The sequence below is a fragment of the Muntiacus reevesi genome, chromosome X, assembly GCF_963930625.1.
Source record: "Muntiacus reevesi chromosome X, mMunRee1.1, whole genome shotgun sequence".
In the NCBI taxonomy this organism is placed as follows: domain Eukaryota; kingdom Metazoa; phylum Chordata; class Mammalia; order Artiodactyla; family Cervidae; genus Muntiacus; species Muntiacus reevesi.
Genome location: NC_089271.1, coordinates 94,943,685 through 94,960,106, shown reverse-complemented (window position 1 = coordinate 94,960,106; position 16,422 = coordinate 94,943,685). Strand labels below are relative to the sequence as shown.

General features: G+C 38.7%; 1 protein-coding gene across 1 annotated transcript; it reads right to left on the bottom strand.

Annotated features, from left to right (window-relative positions):
* Positions 1 to 1,673: 1,673 nt before the first annotated feature.
* On the bottom strand, positions 1,674 to 16,039 carry LOC136154245 (heat shock transcription factor, Y-linked-like). The gene is made up of 2 exons (XM_065916515.1): positions 15,527 to 16,039; positions 1,674 to 2,360 (listed from the first exon to the last, which is right to left on the bottom strand). The coding sequence occupies exons 1-2, from the start codon at positions 16,037 to 16,039 to the stop codon at positions 1,674 to 1,676; spliced, it is 1,200 nt and encodes a 399-aa protein (XP_065772587.1).
* Between the last annotated feature and the right edge of the window lie 383 nt (positions 16,040 to 16,422).

The following is a 16,422-nucleotide window of genomic DNA, read 5'->3' as shown; positions in this document are numbered from 1 at the left end:
GCCACCGCTGCCTAAGGAATGGCCACAAATTTGAGATTGCCAAGATTTCTAGGTAGTGTTCATGACAATCTGGATAGTCCAACAAGCACAGTCTGCTCAGAGTATTTCATTGTGAAATATATTATGGATTACCTCTTATTTTGATTCCTGTTTATTCCATGACTTTTCTAGATGATTAAATTGAATGATTCCTTTTTTTAAAAAATACATATTTCTTTTGAAACATCCCACCCTCACCAACTAATAAAATAAAATTTTTAAAAAAATACATATTTCTATAACTACTACTGAATTTTAGGGAACTGTGGCCTGAAGCAACATGCTTAGAATGGATTCTTATAGACTGTAAACTTCATGAGAGCAGTAATCATTTTATAATTTGAATTACCACATGTGATATTCATGTAAATATAATAAATATTTATCAACTTGGAAAAAATGCTCAGTAAATAGGAAAGGTCAATTATGATGCTAGTGCAGGTTATGCAATGTTGTTGAGTAATGTGTATAACATTTGATTGGTTATGACATTTCTTTATTAATAATTCAGTAAGTACCTAAGATGTGTTATTTTCAGGCTCTACGTTTTAGCTGATGTGAAAGATACATAAAGAAAAGAGGGTAAAACACGTCGAAGACCTGTTATCTGTGCTTACCTTGATAGGAGGGCAAACAGAAGTTCCTTCCAATGCTAAGAAAGTGTTGAGGCAAAGTTGTGAGTTGAGGCTTAGCATGACTGAAAGTAATTTGTGTGATTATAACTCCAGAAGCCTCGTGTAACAGAAAGATAATGAAACAATAAAGGAAACAGATATCATGTCTTCATAGAATTTGTTAACCATACTGAGGTGCTGCAATCACCACAAGGAATTTATTCCGTCTCTGTGGGAACAGATAAGCAACATCTAAATATGCACTAGGAAATATAGGGTGGAATCTTGGTGGGAGGAAATAAAGGCATGCCTTAAGGAGAGCAGAGCAAAAGTGACCCTATATAATGCCTTGTATTATAAGGTAAAATACCTATCTTGTAAAGTGCCAATCTTGTGCTGACCATGGGCCAATCATTGACTATGTCATGTTATCTTTGGTATCCCATTGATGATATGATGGCGATCATGATTTTGGATATGCTACAACATCTATATTTTCATAGGTGAATTGAATTTCTATAATGAGGACAATCTGTCTAACCTCTTAAGACTCTATCCAGTAATTCATAGAGTATGATGTAACTCAGAATACCCTAAGGTATGTACTGTGTATTTGCATTTTTTAATTTTATTTGTATCCCTTCCTTCTCCCATACCATCATAATTTAGACACCCATTCACTTCAGCAGGGATGATTTCAGAAATCACTTTTACAGTCTTTACCTCTTTTCCCCTTTCTCTCATTTTCATGCTTAGAAACAATTGATTAGCTGTCATTTACCTAGGATGCATAAAGAATGCTTCCTTGAACTAAAGAGTGTATAAAACAACACATTAATATAGCCAGACAATGGAATAAGGCCCCGTTTACTCGTTTCAAAATAGAAAATCAAACTATGAAGATGAACATATAACTTTATTGTTCAAATATGAGAATTGTAGGAATTTGTTGACGTCTCCAACCATAAATTTTAATCTTCATTATGCTGCATAATCGGACACATATTTGATATATCAGTTTTAATTAGGATAGTTTTCATATAATGAAGATTTTTGATGAGTTGACTTTGAAAGAGAGGAGGCAGATATATCACAGATCGTTGGCACTGGGGGCCATGAGTTGCCACTTTGTTGCAGGTTAGGAAAAGGACTGTCATAGGCTGACATATCGCTGTACCTAACTGGTAATTTAGACGGCTCCACCATCAGTCCAAAATAACTGCTCTGTAATGGAGATACGATGTGGTTCTGAGAAATAGAAGTAATTGTAGTAGTAAAGTTCTCAATGAGGCCATTTCCTTGAGTGTAGCTGCTACGTGAGTGCCAATTTAACATGCTCAACTGATTTAAAACAGCAGGTTGATCTATCACAATCTGTTTTGTTTGTCTAACTGATATTGATGATGGGGAAGGAAAATCACATGGAGATAGGGCACTTCTATTAGCGACTGCCTGCCTGGTATAAGGCTTTCGTATGAAAGGCACACTTAAACTTGTCAAGGCTGAAAATGCACTCTCCCCACTAGTTTCAGGAAGAAAATTAGAGTTACGATCATGTATGTTGCCCCGTGCTTTAGCATGCTTCTTCTTGTAATCTTGAACTAATGAAGATATTGGAGAGACATTTTTAATCCCAGCTCTTCTTTTCATTCTTACTAAAAGTTGTGGATAGCCTCTTTTGAAATTTGGATTATGATAGATGTGTAACTATAATCAAAGGAGAAAATTACTTAGTATCTTTATAAACCAAGGCAAAACTGACAAGCAAAACTAAACTATAAGCATTTATTCTTTGAATGGTACAAATGAAACAGCATCAAATAAAATACCTCCATTAGTAGTTTTAACATCTTACATGTTAGAGAGAGGCGTTCTGAAGATGGCAGAAGAATAAGATGGGGAGACCGCTTTCTTCCCCACAAATTCTTTGAAAGAACATTTGAAAGCTGAGCAAATTCCACAAAACAACTTCTGAATGCGGGCAGAAGACATCAAGCCCCCAGAATAGCAGCCCATTGTCTTTGAAAGGAGATAGGACAAAATATAAAAGATAAGAAGAGACACAAAAGACGTAGGGATGGAGATCTGTCCCAGGAAGGGAGTCTTAAAAGAGGAGAAGTTTCCAAACATTAGGAAACACTCTCACCAGTGGGTCTATGGAGAGTGTCGGAATCTCAGAGGGCTACATAACTAGGAGAAAAATAAATAAATAAATGAATAAAACCCATAGATTATGTGCCTAATGGCAACTCCCATTGCTTGCATCTGTCACCAGCAAGTGTGGGCTGAACAGGGAGGTGCAGGCTGCATTGCTTAGGGTAAGGACAGGGCCTGAACTGCCTGAGGCAATCTGAGGGAACTAACAGCAGATAGCAACCAGAACTGTGGGATAGCCAGAGAGAGAGAGAGAGTCAGAGAGAACTATCCCATGAAAAGCCCTAACCTAAGGCATGGCGGGGCCTGCTCACAGAACAAAGGACTGAGCAAATACCAGAGGAGAGGTAGCCGGCTGCAGACCATCCCATCACCCCTAGAGATGGGGAAGAAAGCAGGGGCAGCTAGAGCCGGAAAGGGGCAATATCGGGCCCAGGGAGGCATCCTCTACCAAACTGCAAGCAGGCACCCAGTTGCTAACCAAGACTTCTTGGGATTCTGAATGGTTGACATCAGACGGGAGGGTCACAGCCAGAGATCAGCTCCCAAGAAGAGACACAGGGCACACCTGAGACAGGCATGCCTGATGCAACCCAAGAAACCAAGCGGCTGGGACTGGGGAGGTGATAAGATACACTCCCCACCTGGGAAGACTACTACAAGCACCTGTTCGCCTGAGCTGCTTGGACCTGGGAAGGGCACAACACACAGGCCCAAACGAGTCCACGCCTTTGTGGAGTACCCGAGAACATAACCTGAGAGGCTTAGACCTGGGAAGTGCACACAACCCAGGGCCCGCCTTAGGCAGTGCACTAGCAGAAGCAACATAGATCCTGAGAAGTATAAACTGGGAAAGTGCACGCACCCTGAGCTGGGGCAAATCCAGTGCAGCCGAGTCTTTGAGCATTTCCCATGCCAGTGATATTTCTTTACAGTGTTCCTCTCTCCCCACAGCACGACTGAACAAGTGAGCCTAAATAGTGACCACTTTTGCCTCCTTGTGTCAGGGTGTAAATTAGACACTGAAGAGACCAGCAAATAGAAGAAACTAAAATAAACAGAGGAAACCACTCTGGAAGTGACAGGTGCAACAGATTAAAACCCTGTAGTTAGCACCAACTACATTGGAAGGGGCCTATAGGTCTTGAGAAGTATAAACAAGATCAAGGAACTATCTGAAACTGAACTGACCCCACACTGCCTGCAACAGCTCCAGAGAAATTCCTAGATATATTTTTACTATTACCATTGTTTAAGTTATTAGAGTCCTCTATTACTCCCTGATGTTCATTTCTATAACCTACTATTACCTTGCCAAAAAAGACCCTATTTTTAAAGCAAACTTTATATATATATTTTATGATTTTTGTGACTTTTTTTAAATACTGCATTATTGAGAGTCTAACCTCTACTCTAGATTTTTAATCTTTGCTTTTTGGTATTTATTATCAATTTTGTACCTTTAAGAGCCCAATCTTCAGTACTCATTTTAACTTGGGAGTGTTATTACAGCCTTGATTGCTCTCTGCCCCTTTTAACTCTCCTTTTTCTCCACCAGGTCGCCTCTATCTCCTGCCTCCACCTTTTCATCTCTACCAAACTATGTGAATCATTTTGTGTGTTCCAGGCTGTGGAGAACACTTAGGTAACTGATTACTGGCCGGATCTGTCTCTCTGCTTTTGACACCCCCTTTTCTCTTCCTGGTCACCTCTGTCTCCTTCCTCCCTCTTCTCATTGCTGTGTAACTGTAAACCCCTCTGAGGTGCCCAAACTGTGGAGAGTACATAGAGAATTAATTACTGGATAGCTTTCTCTCTCCCCTTTTGAGTCCTTTATCTCTATTTCTATCTCCTCTTCCTCTATCTCTATCTCCCTATCTACCTCTATCTCCCTCTTCCCTCTTCTCATCTCCATGTTACTCTGTGAACCTCTCCGGGTGTCCCTCACTGTGGAGAAGCTTGTCATCATTAACCTAGATGTTTTATCATCGGTGGTGTATAGTTGGAGAAGTCTTGAGGCTACTGTAAGAATAAGACTGAAAATCAGAGGGAGGAGGCTTAAGTCCAAAACCTGAGAACACCAAATAACTCCTGACTCCAGGGAGCATTAATTGATAAAAGCTCATCCAAAAGACTCCATACCTACACTGAAACCAAGCACCACCGAAGGGCCAGCAAGTTCCAGAATGAGACATACCAGCAACACAGGAACGTAGCCCTGAGCTTCAATATACAGACTGCTGAAAGTCACACCAAACCCATAGACATCTCAATATTCACTGCTGGACACTTCATTGCACTGCAGAGAGAAGAAATCCAGCTCCACCCATTAGAACACCGACGCAAGCCTCCCTAACCAGGAAACCTTGACAAGCCACCCGACCAACCCCATCCACAGCGAGAAAGAGCCACAATAAAGAGGAAACACAAAGTGCCAGAATACAGAAAGGCCACCCCAAACACAGCAATCTAAACAAGATGGAAAGGCAGAGAAATAATCAGCAGGTAAAGAAACATGATAAATGCCCAACAAACCAAACAAAAGAAGAGGAGATAGGGAATCTACCTGAAAGAATTCAGAATACTGATAGTAAAAATGATCCAAAATCTTGAAAACATAACGGAGTTACAGATAAACAGCCTGGAGAAAAAGATTGAGAAGATGCAAGAAATGTTTAACAAGGGTCTAGAAGACATAAAAAAAAGTGTCAATAAATAAGGAATAATGCAATAAGTGATATCAAAACCACTCTGGAGGGAATCAACAGTAGAATAACAGGGGCAGAAAATAGGATAAGTGTGGTAGAAGATAGAATGGTAGAAATAAATGAAGCACAGTGGAAAAAATAAAAAAAAGTTAAAAGAAATAAAATCACCCTCAGAGACATCTGGGACAATGTTAAACACCCCAACATTTGAATCATAAGACTACCAGAAGAAGAAGACAAAAATAAAGGCCATGAGAAAATACTTGAGGAGATAATAGTTGAAAACTTCCCTAAAATGGGGAAGGAAATAGCCAGCCAATCCAAGAAACACAGAGAGCCCCAAACAGGATAAACCCAAGGCAAAATACCCCAAGATACATATTAAGCAAATTAACATAATCAAACAGAGAGAGCAAATATTAAAAACAGCAAGAGAGAGGAGAAGAACTAAGATGGCAGAGGAATAGGTTGGGGAGACCAATTTCTCCCCTACAAATTCATCAAAAGAACTTTGGAACCCTGAGCAAACTGCACAAAACAACTTCCGATTGCTAGCAGAGGACATCAGGTGCCCAGAAAAGCAGCCCATTGTCTTCGAAAGGAGGTAGGACAAAGTATAAAAGATAAAAAGTGAGACAAAATAGCTATGGACAGAGAACCATCCCGGAAAGGGAGTCGTAATAGAGGAAGTTTCCAAACACCAGGAAACCCTCCCACTGGTGGGTCTGGGGGAAGCTTTCGAATCTCAAAGGGCAACCTAACTGGGAGGAAAAATAAATAAAAACCACAGATTACATGCCTAAAAGCAACTCCCAGCAGAAAAGTACCCCAGACACTCGCATCCACCACCAGCAAGTGGAGGCTGAACGGAGAGAAGCGGGAGGTATTGCTTAGGGTAAGGACCGGGCCTGAGTGCCCTGAGGGCAATTGGAGGGAGCTAATGTGAGATAGCAACTTAAACTGTGGGATAGCAAGAGAGAGAGAGAAAATTAACCAGCAAAAAGCACGCTAACTGAACTCACTGACAGCCACTCGCAGAACAAAAGAAAGACTGAACAATTCCAGAGAAGAGCTAGCCAGCTGTGGACTAGCCAATCCCCCGCCAGAGGCAGGAGCCAGGAGGGAGGGGAAAGGGGCAAAGTCGGCCCCAGAGACCGCATCCCCTACCAAACTGCAAACAGGCTTCCAGTTTCTAACCAAAGACTTCCTGAGATTCTGGATGGTTGACATCCACCGGGAGGGTCGCGGCTAGAAACCAGGTCTCCAGAACAGATACAAGGTGCACCGGACCGGCGTGCGTGGAAACTGAGGCTCGGACCACTGAGGAGATAAGGTGCACTGCACCCAGGGAGAGTGTGCTCGTCAAGCTCCTGGCCTCCTGAGCTGCTCAAGCCGGGGAAGGCACAAAACGCAGGCCCAACCGAGTCTGTGCTTTTTGGAGTACCCAAAAACTGTAACTGCACGCAACTCAGGGCCCACTCCCTATACAGCAGCCTGGAGCCTGAGCAGTGTAGACGGGGAAAGCACACGAGCCGAGAGTGGGGGAAAACCCAGTGTGGCTGAAATATTGTGACTGCTCCCCACACAGGCCAGTGACATTTCTCTGCAGTGCCCCCTCTCCCCACAGCACGACTGAACAAGCGAACCTAAACAAGAGACAACCTCCGCCCGCTTGTGCCAGGGCTGAAGTTAGACACAGAAGAGACCTGCAAACAGAAGCCAAAGAAACAAAGGGAACCACTTCAGAAGTGACTGGTGCAACAGATTAAAAGTCCTGTGGTCAACACCAACTAAACTGGAAGGAGCCTATAGATATCGAGAAGTGTAAGCTGGAACAAGGAGCTGTCTGTAACTGAACCGAACCCACTCTGCACGCAACAGCTCCAGAGAAATTCCTAGATATATTTTTACTTTTTTTTAAAAGAAATTTTTTTAACTTTTCTTTTTTTTAATTTTTCTTTTATTTTCTTTTAAAATTCACTATTACTCCTCTATTACTGTGTAATTTTCATTTTCTGTTATTTTTTCAAAGTCCTCTATTACTCCCCCATTACTCCTTAATTTTCAGTTACATATATTTTTACTATTTTTTAATTAAAATTTAGTTCCTTTTTTCTTTTCTTCTTTTATTTTCTTTTGGAGTCCTCTATTACTCCTTAACTTTCATTTTCACTTCACTCTAGCCTTGCAAAAAAAGGAAGGCTCTATTTTTAAAGCGACCTTCATATATATTTCTTAAATTTTTGTGTTTTTGTTTTTAATATTGTATTTTTAAGAGTCTAACCTCTACTCTAGATTTTTAATCTTTGTTTTTCAGTATTTGATATCAATTTTGGACATTAAGAATCCAATATTCAGTACCCATTTTTACTCAGGATTGTGATGATTACTCTCTCCCCCTTTTGACTCTTCTTTTTCTCCCCCAGATCACCTCTATTTCCTCCCTCCCCCTTCTCTTCTCAATTCAATTCTGTGAATCTCTGTGGGTGTTCTGGGCTATGGAGAACACTTAGGGAAGAGAGTACTGTGTAGATCTCTCTCTCTCTGCTCTTGAGTCCCCACTTTTCTCCTCCTGCTCATCTCTATCTCCTTCCTCCCTCTCCTCTTCATGTAACTCTGTGAACCTCTCTGGGTGTCCTTCAATGTGGAGAATCTTTTCACAATTAACTCAGAAGTTTTATTATCAGCGCTGTATAGTTGGAGAAGCCTTGAGGCTACTGGAAGTGTAAGACTGAAATCCAGAGGCAGGAGAATTAAGCACCAAACCTAAGAACAGCAAAGAACTCCTGACTACAGGGAACATTAAGTAATAAGAGATCACCCAAAAGCGTCCATATGTACACTGAAACCAACCACCACCCAAGAGCCAATAAGTTCCAGAGCAAGACTTATCATGCAAATTCTCCAGCAATGCAGGAACATAGCCCTAAGCATCAACATACAGGCTAACCAAAGTCACACCAAATACATAGACACATCTCAAAATTCACTACTGGACACTCCATTGCACTCCAGAGAGAAGAAATGCAGCTCCATGCATGAGAACACCGGCACATGATTCCCTAACCAAGAAACCTTGACAAGCCAATCAACCAACCCTACCCACCGGGAGAAACCTCCACAATAACAAGGAACCACAGACCACCAGAACACAGAAAGGTCACTACAAACACAGCAATCTAAACTGATGAAAAGGCAGAGAAATACCCAACAAATAAAGGAACATGAAAAATGCCCACCAAGCCAAACAATAGAGGGGAGATAGGGAATCTACTTGCAAAAGAATTTAGAATAATGATAATAGCAATGATCCAAAATCTTGAAAACAAAATGGAGTTAAAGATAAATAGCCTGGAGGCTAGTACTGAGAAGATACAAGAAATGCTTAACAAGGACCTGGAAGAAATAAAAAAGAGTTCATATATAAGAATAATACAATAAATGAGATCAAAAACACTCTGGAGGGAACCAAGAGTAGAAAAACGGAGGCAGAAGATAGGATAAGTGAGGTAGAAGATAAAGTTGTGGAAATAAATGAAGCAGAGAGCAAAAAAGAAAAAAGAATCAAAAGAAATGAGGACAACCTCAGGGAACTCTGGGACAATGTGAAACGCCCCAACATAGGAATCATAGGAGTCCCAGAAGAAAAAGACAAAAAGAAAGGCCATGACAAAATACTTGAGGAGATAATAGCTGAAAACTTCCCTAAAATGTGGAAGGAAATAGTTACACAAGTCCTAGAAACCCAGAGAGCCCCAAACAGGATAAACCCAAGGTGAAACACCTCAAGACACTTATTAATCAAATTAACAAAGATCAAACACAAAGAACAAATATTAAAAGCAGCAAGGGAGAAACAACAAATAACACAAAGGGATTCCCATAAGGATAACAGTTGACCTATCAATAAAACTCTTCAGGCCAGAAGGGAATGGCAGGACATACTTAAAGTAATGAAAGAGAATAAACTACAAACCAGATTGCTGTACCCAGCAAGGACCTCATTCAGATATGTAGGAGAATTAAAAGCTTTACAGATAAGCAAAAACTGAGAGAATTCAGCACCACCAAACCATCTCTTCAACAAATGCTAAAGGATCTTCTCTAGAGAGGAAACACAGAAAGGTTGTATAAAAGCAAACCCAAAACACCAAAGTAAATGGCAACGGGACCATACCTATCAATAAGTACCTTCAATGTAAATGGGCTGATTGCCCCAACCAAAAGACAAATCTGGCTGAATGGATACAAAAACAAGACCCCTATATATGCTGTCTACAAGAGACACACCTCAAAACAAGGGACACATACAGACTGAAAGTGAAGGGATAGAAAAAATTATTTCATGCAAATGGAGACCAAAAGAAAGCAGGAGTCACAATACTCATATCAGATAAAATACACTTTAAAATAAAGACTGTGAGCCACTATGGAGAACAGTGTGGAGATTTCTTAAAAAACTGGAAATAGAACTTCCATATGACCCAGCAATCCCACTCCTGGACATACACACTGAGGAAACTTGATCTGAAAGAGACATGTGTACCCCTATGTTCATCCTAACATAGTTTATAATAGCAAGGACATGGAAGCAACCTAGATGCCCATCAGCAGACGAATGGTTAAGGTAGCTGTGGTACATATACACCATGAAATATTACTCAGGCATTAAAAAGGATTCATTTGAATCAGTTCTAATGAGATGGATGAAACAGGAGCCCATTATACAGAGTGAAGTAAGCCAGAAAGATAAAGACCAATACAGTATTCTCATGCATATATATGGAATTTAGAAAGATGGTAATGATAACCCTATATGCAAAACAGAAAAAGAGACACAGATGTACAGAACAAAATTTTAGACTCTGTGGGAGAAGGCGAGCGTGGGATGTTCTGAGAGAATAGCATTGAAACAAGTATACCATCAAGGGTGAAACAGGTCACCAGCCCAGGTTGGATGCATGAGACAAGTGCTCAGAGCTGGTGCACTTTGAAGACCCAGAGGGATGGGATGGAGAAGGAGGCAGGAGAGGGGATTGGAATGGGGAACACATGCAAATCCGTGGCTGATTCATGTTAATGTATGGCAAAAACCACTACAGTACTGTAAAGTAATTAGCCTTTAGCTAATAAAAATAAGTGGAAAAAAAAAAAAAACAGCAAGGGAGAAACAACAAATAAGAGACATTTGGATTCCCATAAGGATAGCAGCTGATCTTTCAATAGAAACTCTTCAGGCCAGAATGGAATGGCAAGACACACTTAAAGTATTGAAAGAAAAACCTACAACCCAGATTATTATACCCAGCAAGAATCTCACTCAAATATGAAGGAGAAATCAAAAGGTTTACAGACAAGAAAAAGCTGATAGAATTTAGCACCATCAAACTAGCTCTCCAACAAATGCTAAAGGATCTTCTCTAGACAGGAAACACAGAAAGGATATATAAACTCAAACCCAAAATAACAAAATAAATGGTAATGGGATCTTACTTATCAATAATTACCTTAAATGTCAGTGAGTTGAATGCCCCAACCAAAAGACAAAGACTGGCTGAATGGATACAAAAACAAGACCCTTATATATCTTGTCTACAAGAGATCCACCTCAAAAGAAGGGACACATACAGACTGAAAATGAAGGGTTGGAGAAAGATATTCCATGAAAATAGAGACATAAAGAAAGTAGGAGTAGCAATACTCACATCAAATAAAATAGACTTTAAAATAAAGGCTGTGAAAAGAGACAAAGAAGGACACTACATAATGATCAAAGGATCAATCCAAGAAGAAGACATAAAAATTATAAATATATATGCACCCAACAAAGGGGCACCACAATATGTAAGGCAAATGCTAACAAGTATGAAAGGGGAAATTAACAATAACACAATAATAGTGGGAGACCTTGACATCCCACTCACACCTATGGATATATCAGCTAAACAGAAAATTAACAAGGAAACACAAACTTTAAATGATACAATGGACCAGTTACACTTAATTGATATCTGTAAGACATTTCACCACAAAACAATGAATTTCACCTTTTTTCTCAAGTGCACATGGATCCTTCTCCAGGATAGAGCACATCCTGGGCCACAAATCTAGCCTTGGTAAATTCAAAAATATTGAGATCATTCCAAGCATCTCCAGACCACAATGCAGTAAGATTAAATGTCAATTGCAGGAGAAAAAAATATTAAAAATTCCAACATATGGAGGCTGAACGCTTCTGATTAACAAACAAATCAGAGAAGAAATAAAAAAGAAATCAAAGTATACATAGAAACGAATGAAAATGAAAACACAACAACCCCAAACCTATGGGACACTGTAAAAGCAGTGCATAGGGGAATGTTCATATCAATATAGGCTTACCTCAAGAAAGAAGAAAAAAGTCAGATAAATAACCTGACTCTACACGTAAAGTAACTAGAAAAGGAGGGTAAGTAGAAGGAAAGAAATAATAAAATAGAGCAGAAATAAATGCAAAAGGAACAAAAGAGACTATAGCAAAAATCAAAAAAACTAAAAGTTGGATCTTTGAGGAGATAAATAAAATTGACAAACCACTAGCCAGACTCATCAAGTAAAAAAGGGAGAAGAATCAAATTTTTAAAAATTAAAAATGAAAATGGAGAAACAACAAGAGACTATACAGCAATGAAGGACCATAAGAAACTACTGTCAGCAACTATATTCCAATAAAATGGACAACTTGAAGAAATGGACAAATTCTTAGAAAAGTAGAACTTTCCAAAACTGAACAAGGAAGAAATGGAAAATGTAACAGACCCATCACAAGCACAGAAATAGAAAATGTAGACAGAAATCTTTCAGTAAACAAGAGCCCAGGACCAGATGGCTTCACAGCTGAAAAAATTTAGAGAAGAGCTAACGCCTATCCTACTCAAACTCTTCCAGAAAATTGCAGAGGAATTTAAACTTCCAAACTCATTCTATTAGGCCACCATCACCCTAATACCAATACTAGACAAAGATGCCACAAACAAAGAAAACTACAGACCAATATGACTGAGGAACATAGATGCAAAAATGTTTAACAAAATCCTATCAAACAGAATCCAGCAACATGTTAAAAAATAATACATCATGACTAACTGGCCTTTATACCAGGGATGAAATTATTCTTTAATACTCGCAAATTAATCAATGCAATACACCACATTAACAAATTGAAAAATAAAACCATATGATTATCTCAATAGATGCAGAGAAATCCTTTGACAAAATTCAACATCCATTTATGATATAAAACCCTCCAGAAAGCAGGAATAGGAGGAACATACCTCAACATAATAAAACCTATATATGACAAACCCACAGCAAACATTATCTTCAATGGTGAAAAATTTAAAGCATTTCCCCTAAAGGAAATGTTCCTAAAGGAAGAAGACATGGGTGCGCACTCTGGCCACTACTATACAACATAGTTTTGTAAGTTTTGGCTACAGCATTCAGAGCAGAAAAAGAAATAAAATGATTCCAGATGGGAAAAGAAGAAGTAAAACTCTGTGCAGATGACATGATCCTCTGCATAGAAAACCCTAAAGACTCCACCAGAAAAGTACTAGATCTAATCAATGAATATAATAAAGATGCAGGATATATAATTAACACACAGAAATCCCTTGCATTCCTATACACTAACAATGAGAAAACAAAGAGAATTTAAGGAAACAATTCAATCCACCATTACAACGAAAGGAACAAAATACTTAGGAATACATCTACCTAGGGAAACAAAAGACAAATATATATAGAAACTATTAACCACTGATGAAAGAAATCATAGAGGACACAAATAGATGGCAAAATATACCATGTTCATGGATTCGAAGAACCAATATAGTGAAAATGAGTTTACTACCCAAAGATATCTATAGATTCAATGCAATCCCTATCAAGCTACCAATGGTATTTTTCACAGAACTGGAACAAATAATTTCAAAATTTGTATGGAAATACAAAAACCTCGAATAGTCAAAGCAATCTTGAGAAAGAAATGGAATTGGAGGAATCAACCTGCCTGACTTCAGGTTACACTACAAAGCTGCAGTCATCAAGACAGTATGGTACTTGCACAAAGACACAAATATAGAACAATGAAACATAATGGAAAACCCAGAGATAAATTCACGCACCTATGGACACCTTATCTTTGACAAAGGAGGCAAGGATATACAATGGAGAAAACACAATCTCTTTCACAAGTAATCCTGGTAAAACTGATCAACCACTTGTAAAAGAATGAAACTAAAACACTTTCCAACACCATACACAAAAAATAAACTCAAAATGTATGAAACATTTAAACATAAGACCAGAAACTATAAAACTGCTAGAAAATCATTCTCTGACATAAATCACAGCAGGACCCTCTATGACCCACCTCCAATAGTAACGGACATAAAATCAAAAATAAACAAGTAGGACCTAAATAAACTGAAAAGCTTTTGCACAACGAAGGAAACTATAAGCAAGGTGAAAAGACAGCCTTCAGAATGGGAGGAAAATAATAGCAAATGAAGCAACTGACAAAGAATTAATCTCAAAAATATGCAAGCAACACTTGCAGCTCAATTCCAGATACATAACTGACCCAATCAAAAAACAGGATAAAGAACTAAACAGACATTTCTCCAAAGAAGACATACAGATGGCTAACAAACACATGAAAAATGCTCAACATCACACTTTATCAGAGAAATGCAAACCAAAACCACAATGAGGTACCATCTTACGTCAATCAGAATGACTGCTATCCAAAAGTCTACAAACAATAAATGCTGGAGAGGCTGTGGAGAAAAGGAACCCTCTCATGCTGTTGGTGGGAATGCAAACTAGTACAGTCACTCTGGAGAACAGTGTGGAGATTCCTTTTTTTTTTTTTTTTTTTTGGAGATCCTTTAAAAACTGGAAATAGAACTGCCATATGACCGAGCAATCCCACTGCTGGGCATACACACTGAGGAAACCTGACCCGAAAGAGACACTTGTACCCAAATGTTCATTGCAGGACTGTTTATAATAGGCAGTACATGGAAGCAACCTAGATTTCCATAGCAGACGAATGGATAAGAAAACGGTGGTACATGTACACAATGGAATACTACTCAGCCATTATAAAGAATACATTTGAATCAGTTCTAATGAGGTGGATGAAACTGGAGCCTTAGAGTGAATTAAGCCAGAAAGAAAAACACCAATACAGTATACCAAAGCATATATGTGCAATTTAGAAAGATGGAAAAAAATTTTAGAAAGATGGTAACGATAACCTTATATGTGAGACAGCAAGTGACACACATGTAAAGAACAGTCTTTTGGACTCTGTGGGAAAAGGCAAGCATGGGATGAATTGAGAGAATAGCATCAAAACATGTATATTAACATATGTGAAACAGATCGCCAGTCTAGGTTCAATGCACGAGCACGGTGCTCATTGCTGGTGCACTGGGATGACCCAGAGAGATGGGATGGGGAGGGAGGTGGGAGAGGGGTTCAGGATGGGGAACACATGTACATCCATGGTTGATTCGTGTCATATATGGCAAAACCACTACAATACTGTAATGTAATTAGCCTCCAATTAAAATTTACAATATAATTTAAAAAACCATGAAAGCATAAGCAGTATTAAAAAAACATTACATGCTAGAAGCAATTATGATCCTCAAGTAAAAATACGTTATAAACATATACAGTAAATACAGGAAATACCAAGTAAAAATATGTTGTAAACAAAAATAGTAAATCCCACTTTAATTAGCTTCAAGACTTGTATCCAGTTTCAAGTTGCTAGGAATGTTTGTTAAATATCAAATACTTTAACCTCTAGATGTTCTCAACTTCAAGAAATAAAGCTTTTCAACAGTTTGTTATCTCAGTTTTAAATTCAGTTTTAGCTACATATGTGAACATGCTTTCTAGGTTACATGATTTAATCTTACATATTGCCAATAATAAGTGAAAAGTTTGGAATACCTTGCTCAAAACAGAGACATTGTTTTCTTCATCCAGAAAGTCAGCTAGTGAAGCAGATCTTTGAACAGTTTGTTGCTTTTTTCTAAACCCATAAAGGTTAAGCTGTCGAACTATACTTTTCAAACTATGAGTTTCAAATATTCTGAAAGGGGCCTTTCTTTCTAAGACTTCTTTCTTGAAGACTTCTTCATTCATCACTATAGAAGTGCCACTCTCATCCCACCAAATAGATTTAAACTGATCACTTTCAACTATCTTCCAAAGTTTTTGAGGAAAATTGAGTGAAAGAAAATCATTCAATTCATCTGTTTCAGAGACAGAAAATGTGTAACGTGGCATTTTTACCACAACTTCCTCAAACAAAGTCTGAAAAGCTGCTTCTTCAATGATAGATCTCAAAACTGAGTCCTCAGTAAGTGTGTAATCACACAAAGGGGATCTAATGGTGGTTTCTGAACCAGTTGATTCATCTCTAGGAGGCACATCTTGAATTTCTGAAGAAAAATGTGCCATCTCAAAGAAATATTTCCTCAGATACTTTTCTTATTTGTCTGATTTTACACTCTGAAACTTCAAATGCTGCCTGGCTGGCCTACAGAAATAAACTTTCTAGACCATCACAGTGGTTCTCAAAGTCAAAAAGCTGTGACATCACAAAGTTACTGATCTCCTAGCAATTGAAGGGTAGCTGTGACATCACAAAGTCACTGGTTTCCTAGCAATTGAAGGGTAATGTTCAACCAGTGTCTACTTCTGTATTAACTTAAATACAGGCTGCTTACATAAAAAGTAACCAAAAATATGAAACCTGCAAAATCTCATTCCTAAAGAATATTTACACAGAAAAATCACATCAATAAAGAGGATATTGGGAGACAACATCATTGACCGGCTAG

Coding starts and splice junctions, on each gene's coding strand:
- LOC136154245 (XM_065916515.1), bottom strand. CDS start 16,039: ATGGCACATTTTTCTTCAGAAATTCAAGATGTGCCTCCTAGAGATGAA. Junction 2,361..15,526: donor ATGTCTCTGTTTTGAGCAAG/GTATTCCAAACT, acceptor CTTTGATTATAG/TTACACATCTATCATAATCC.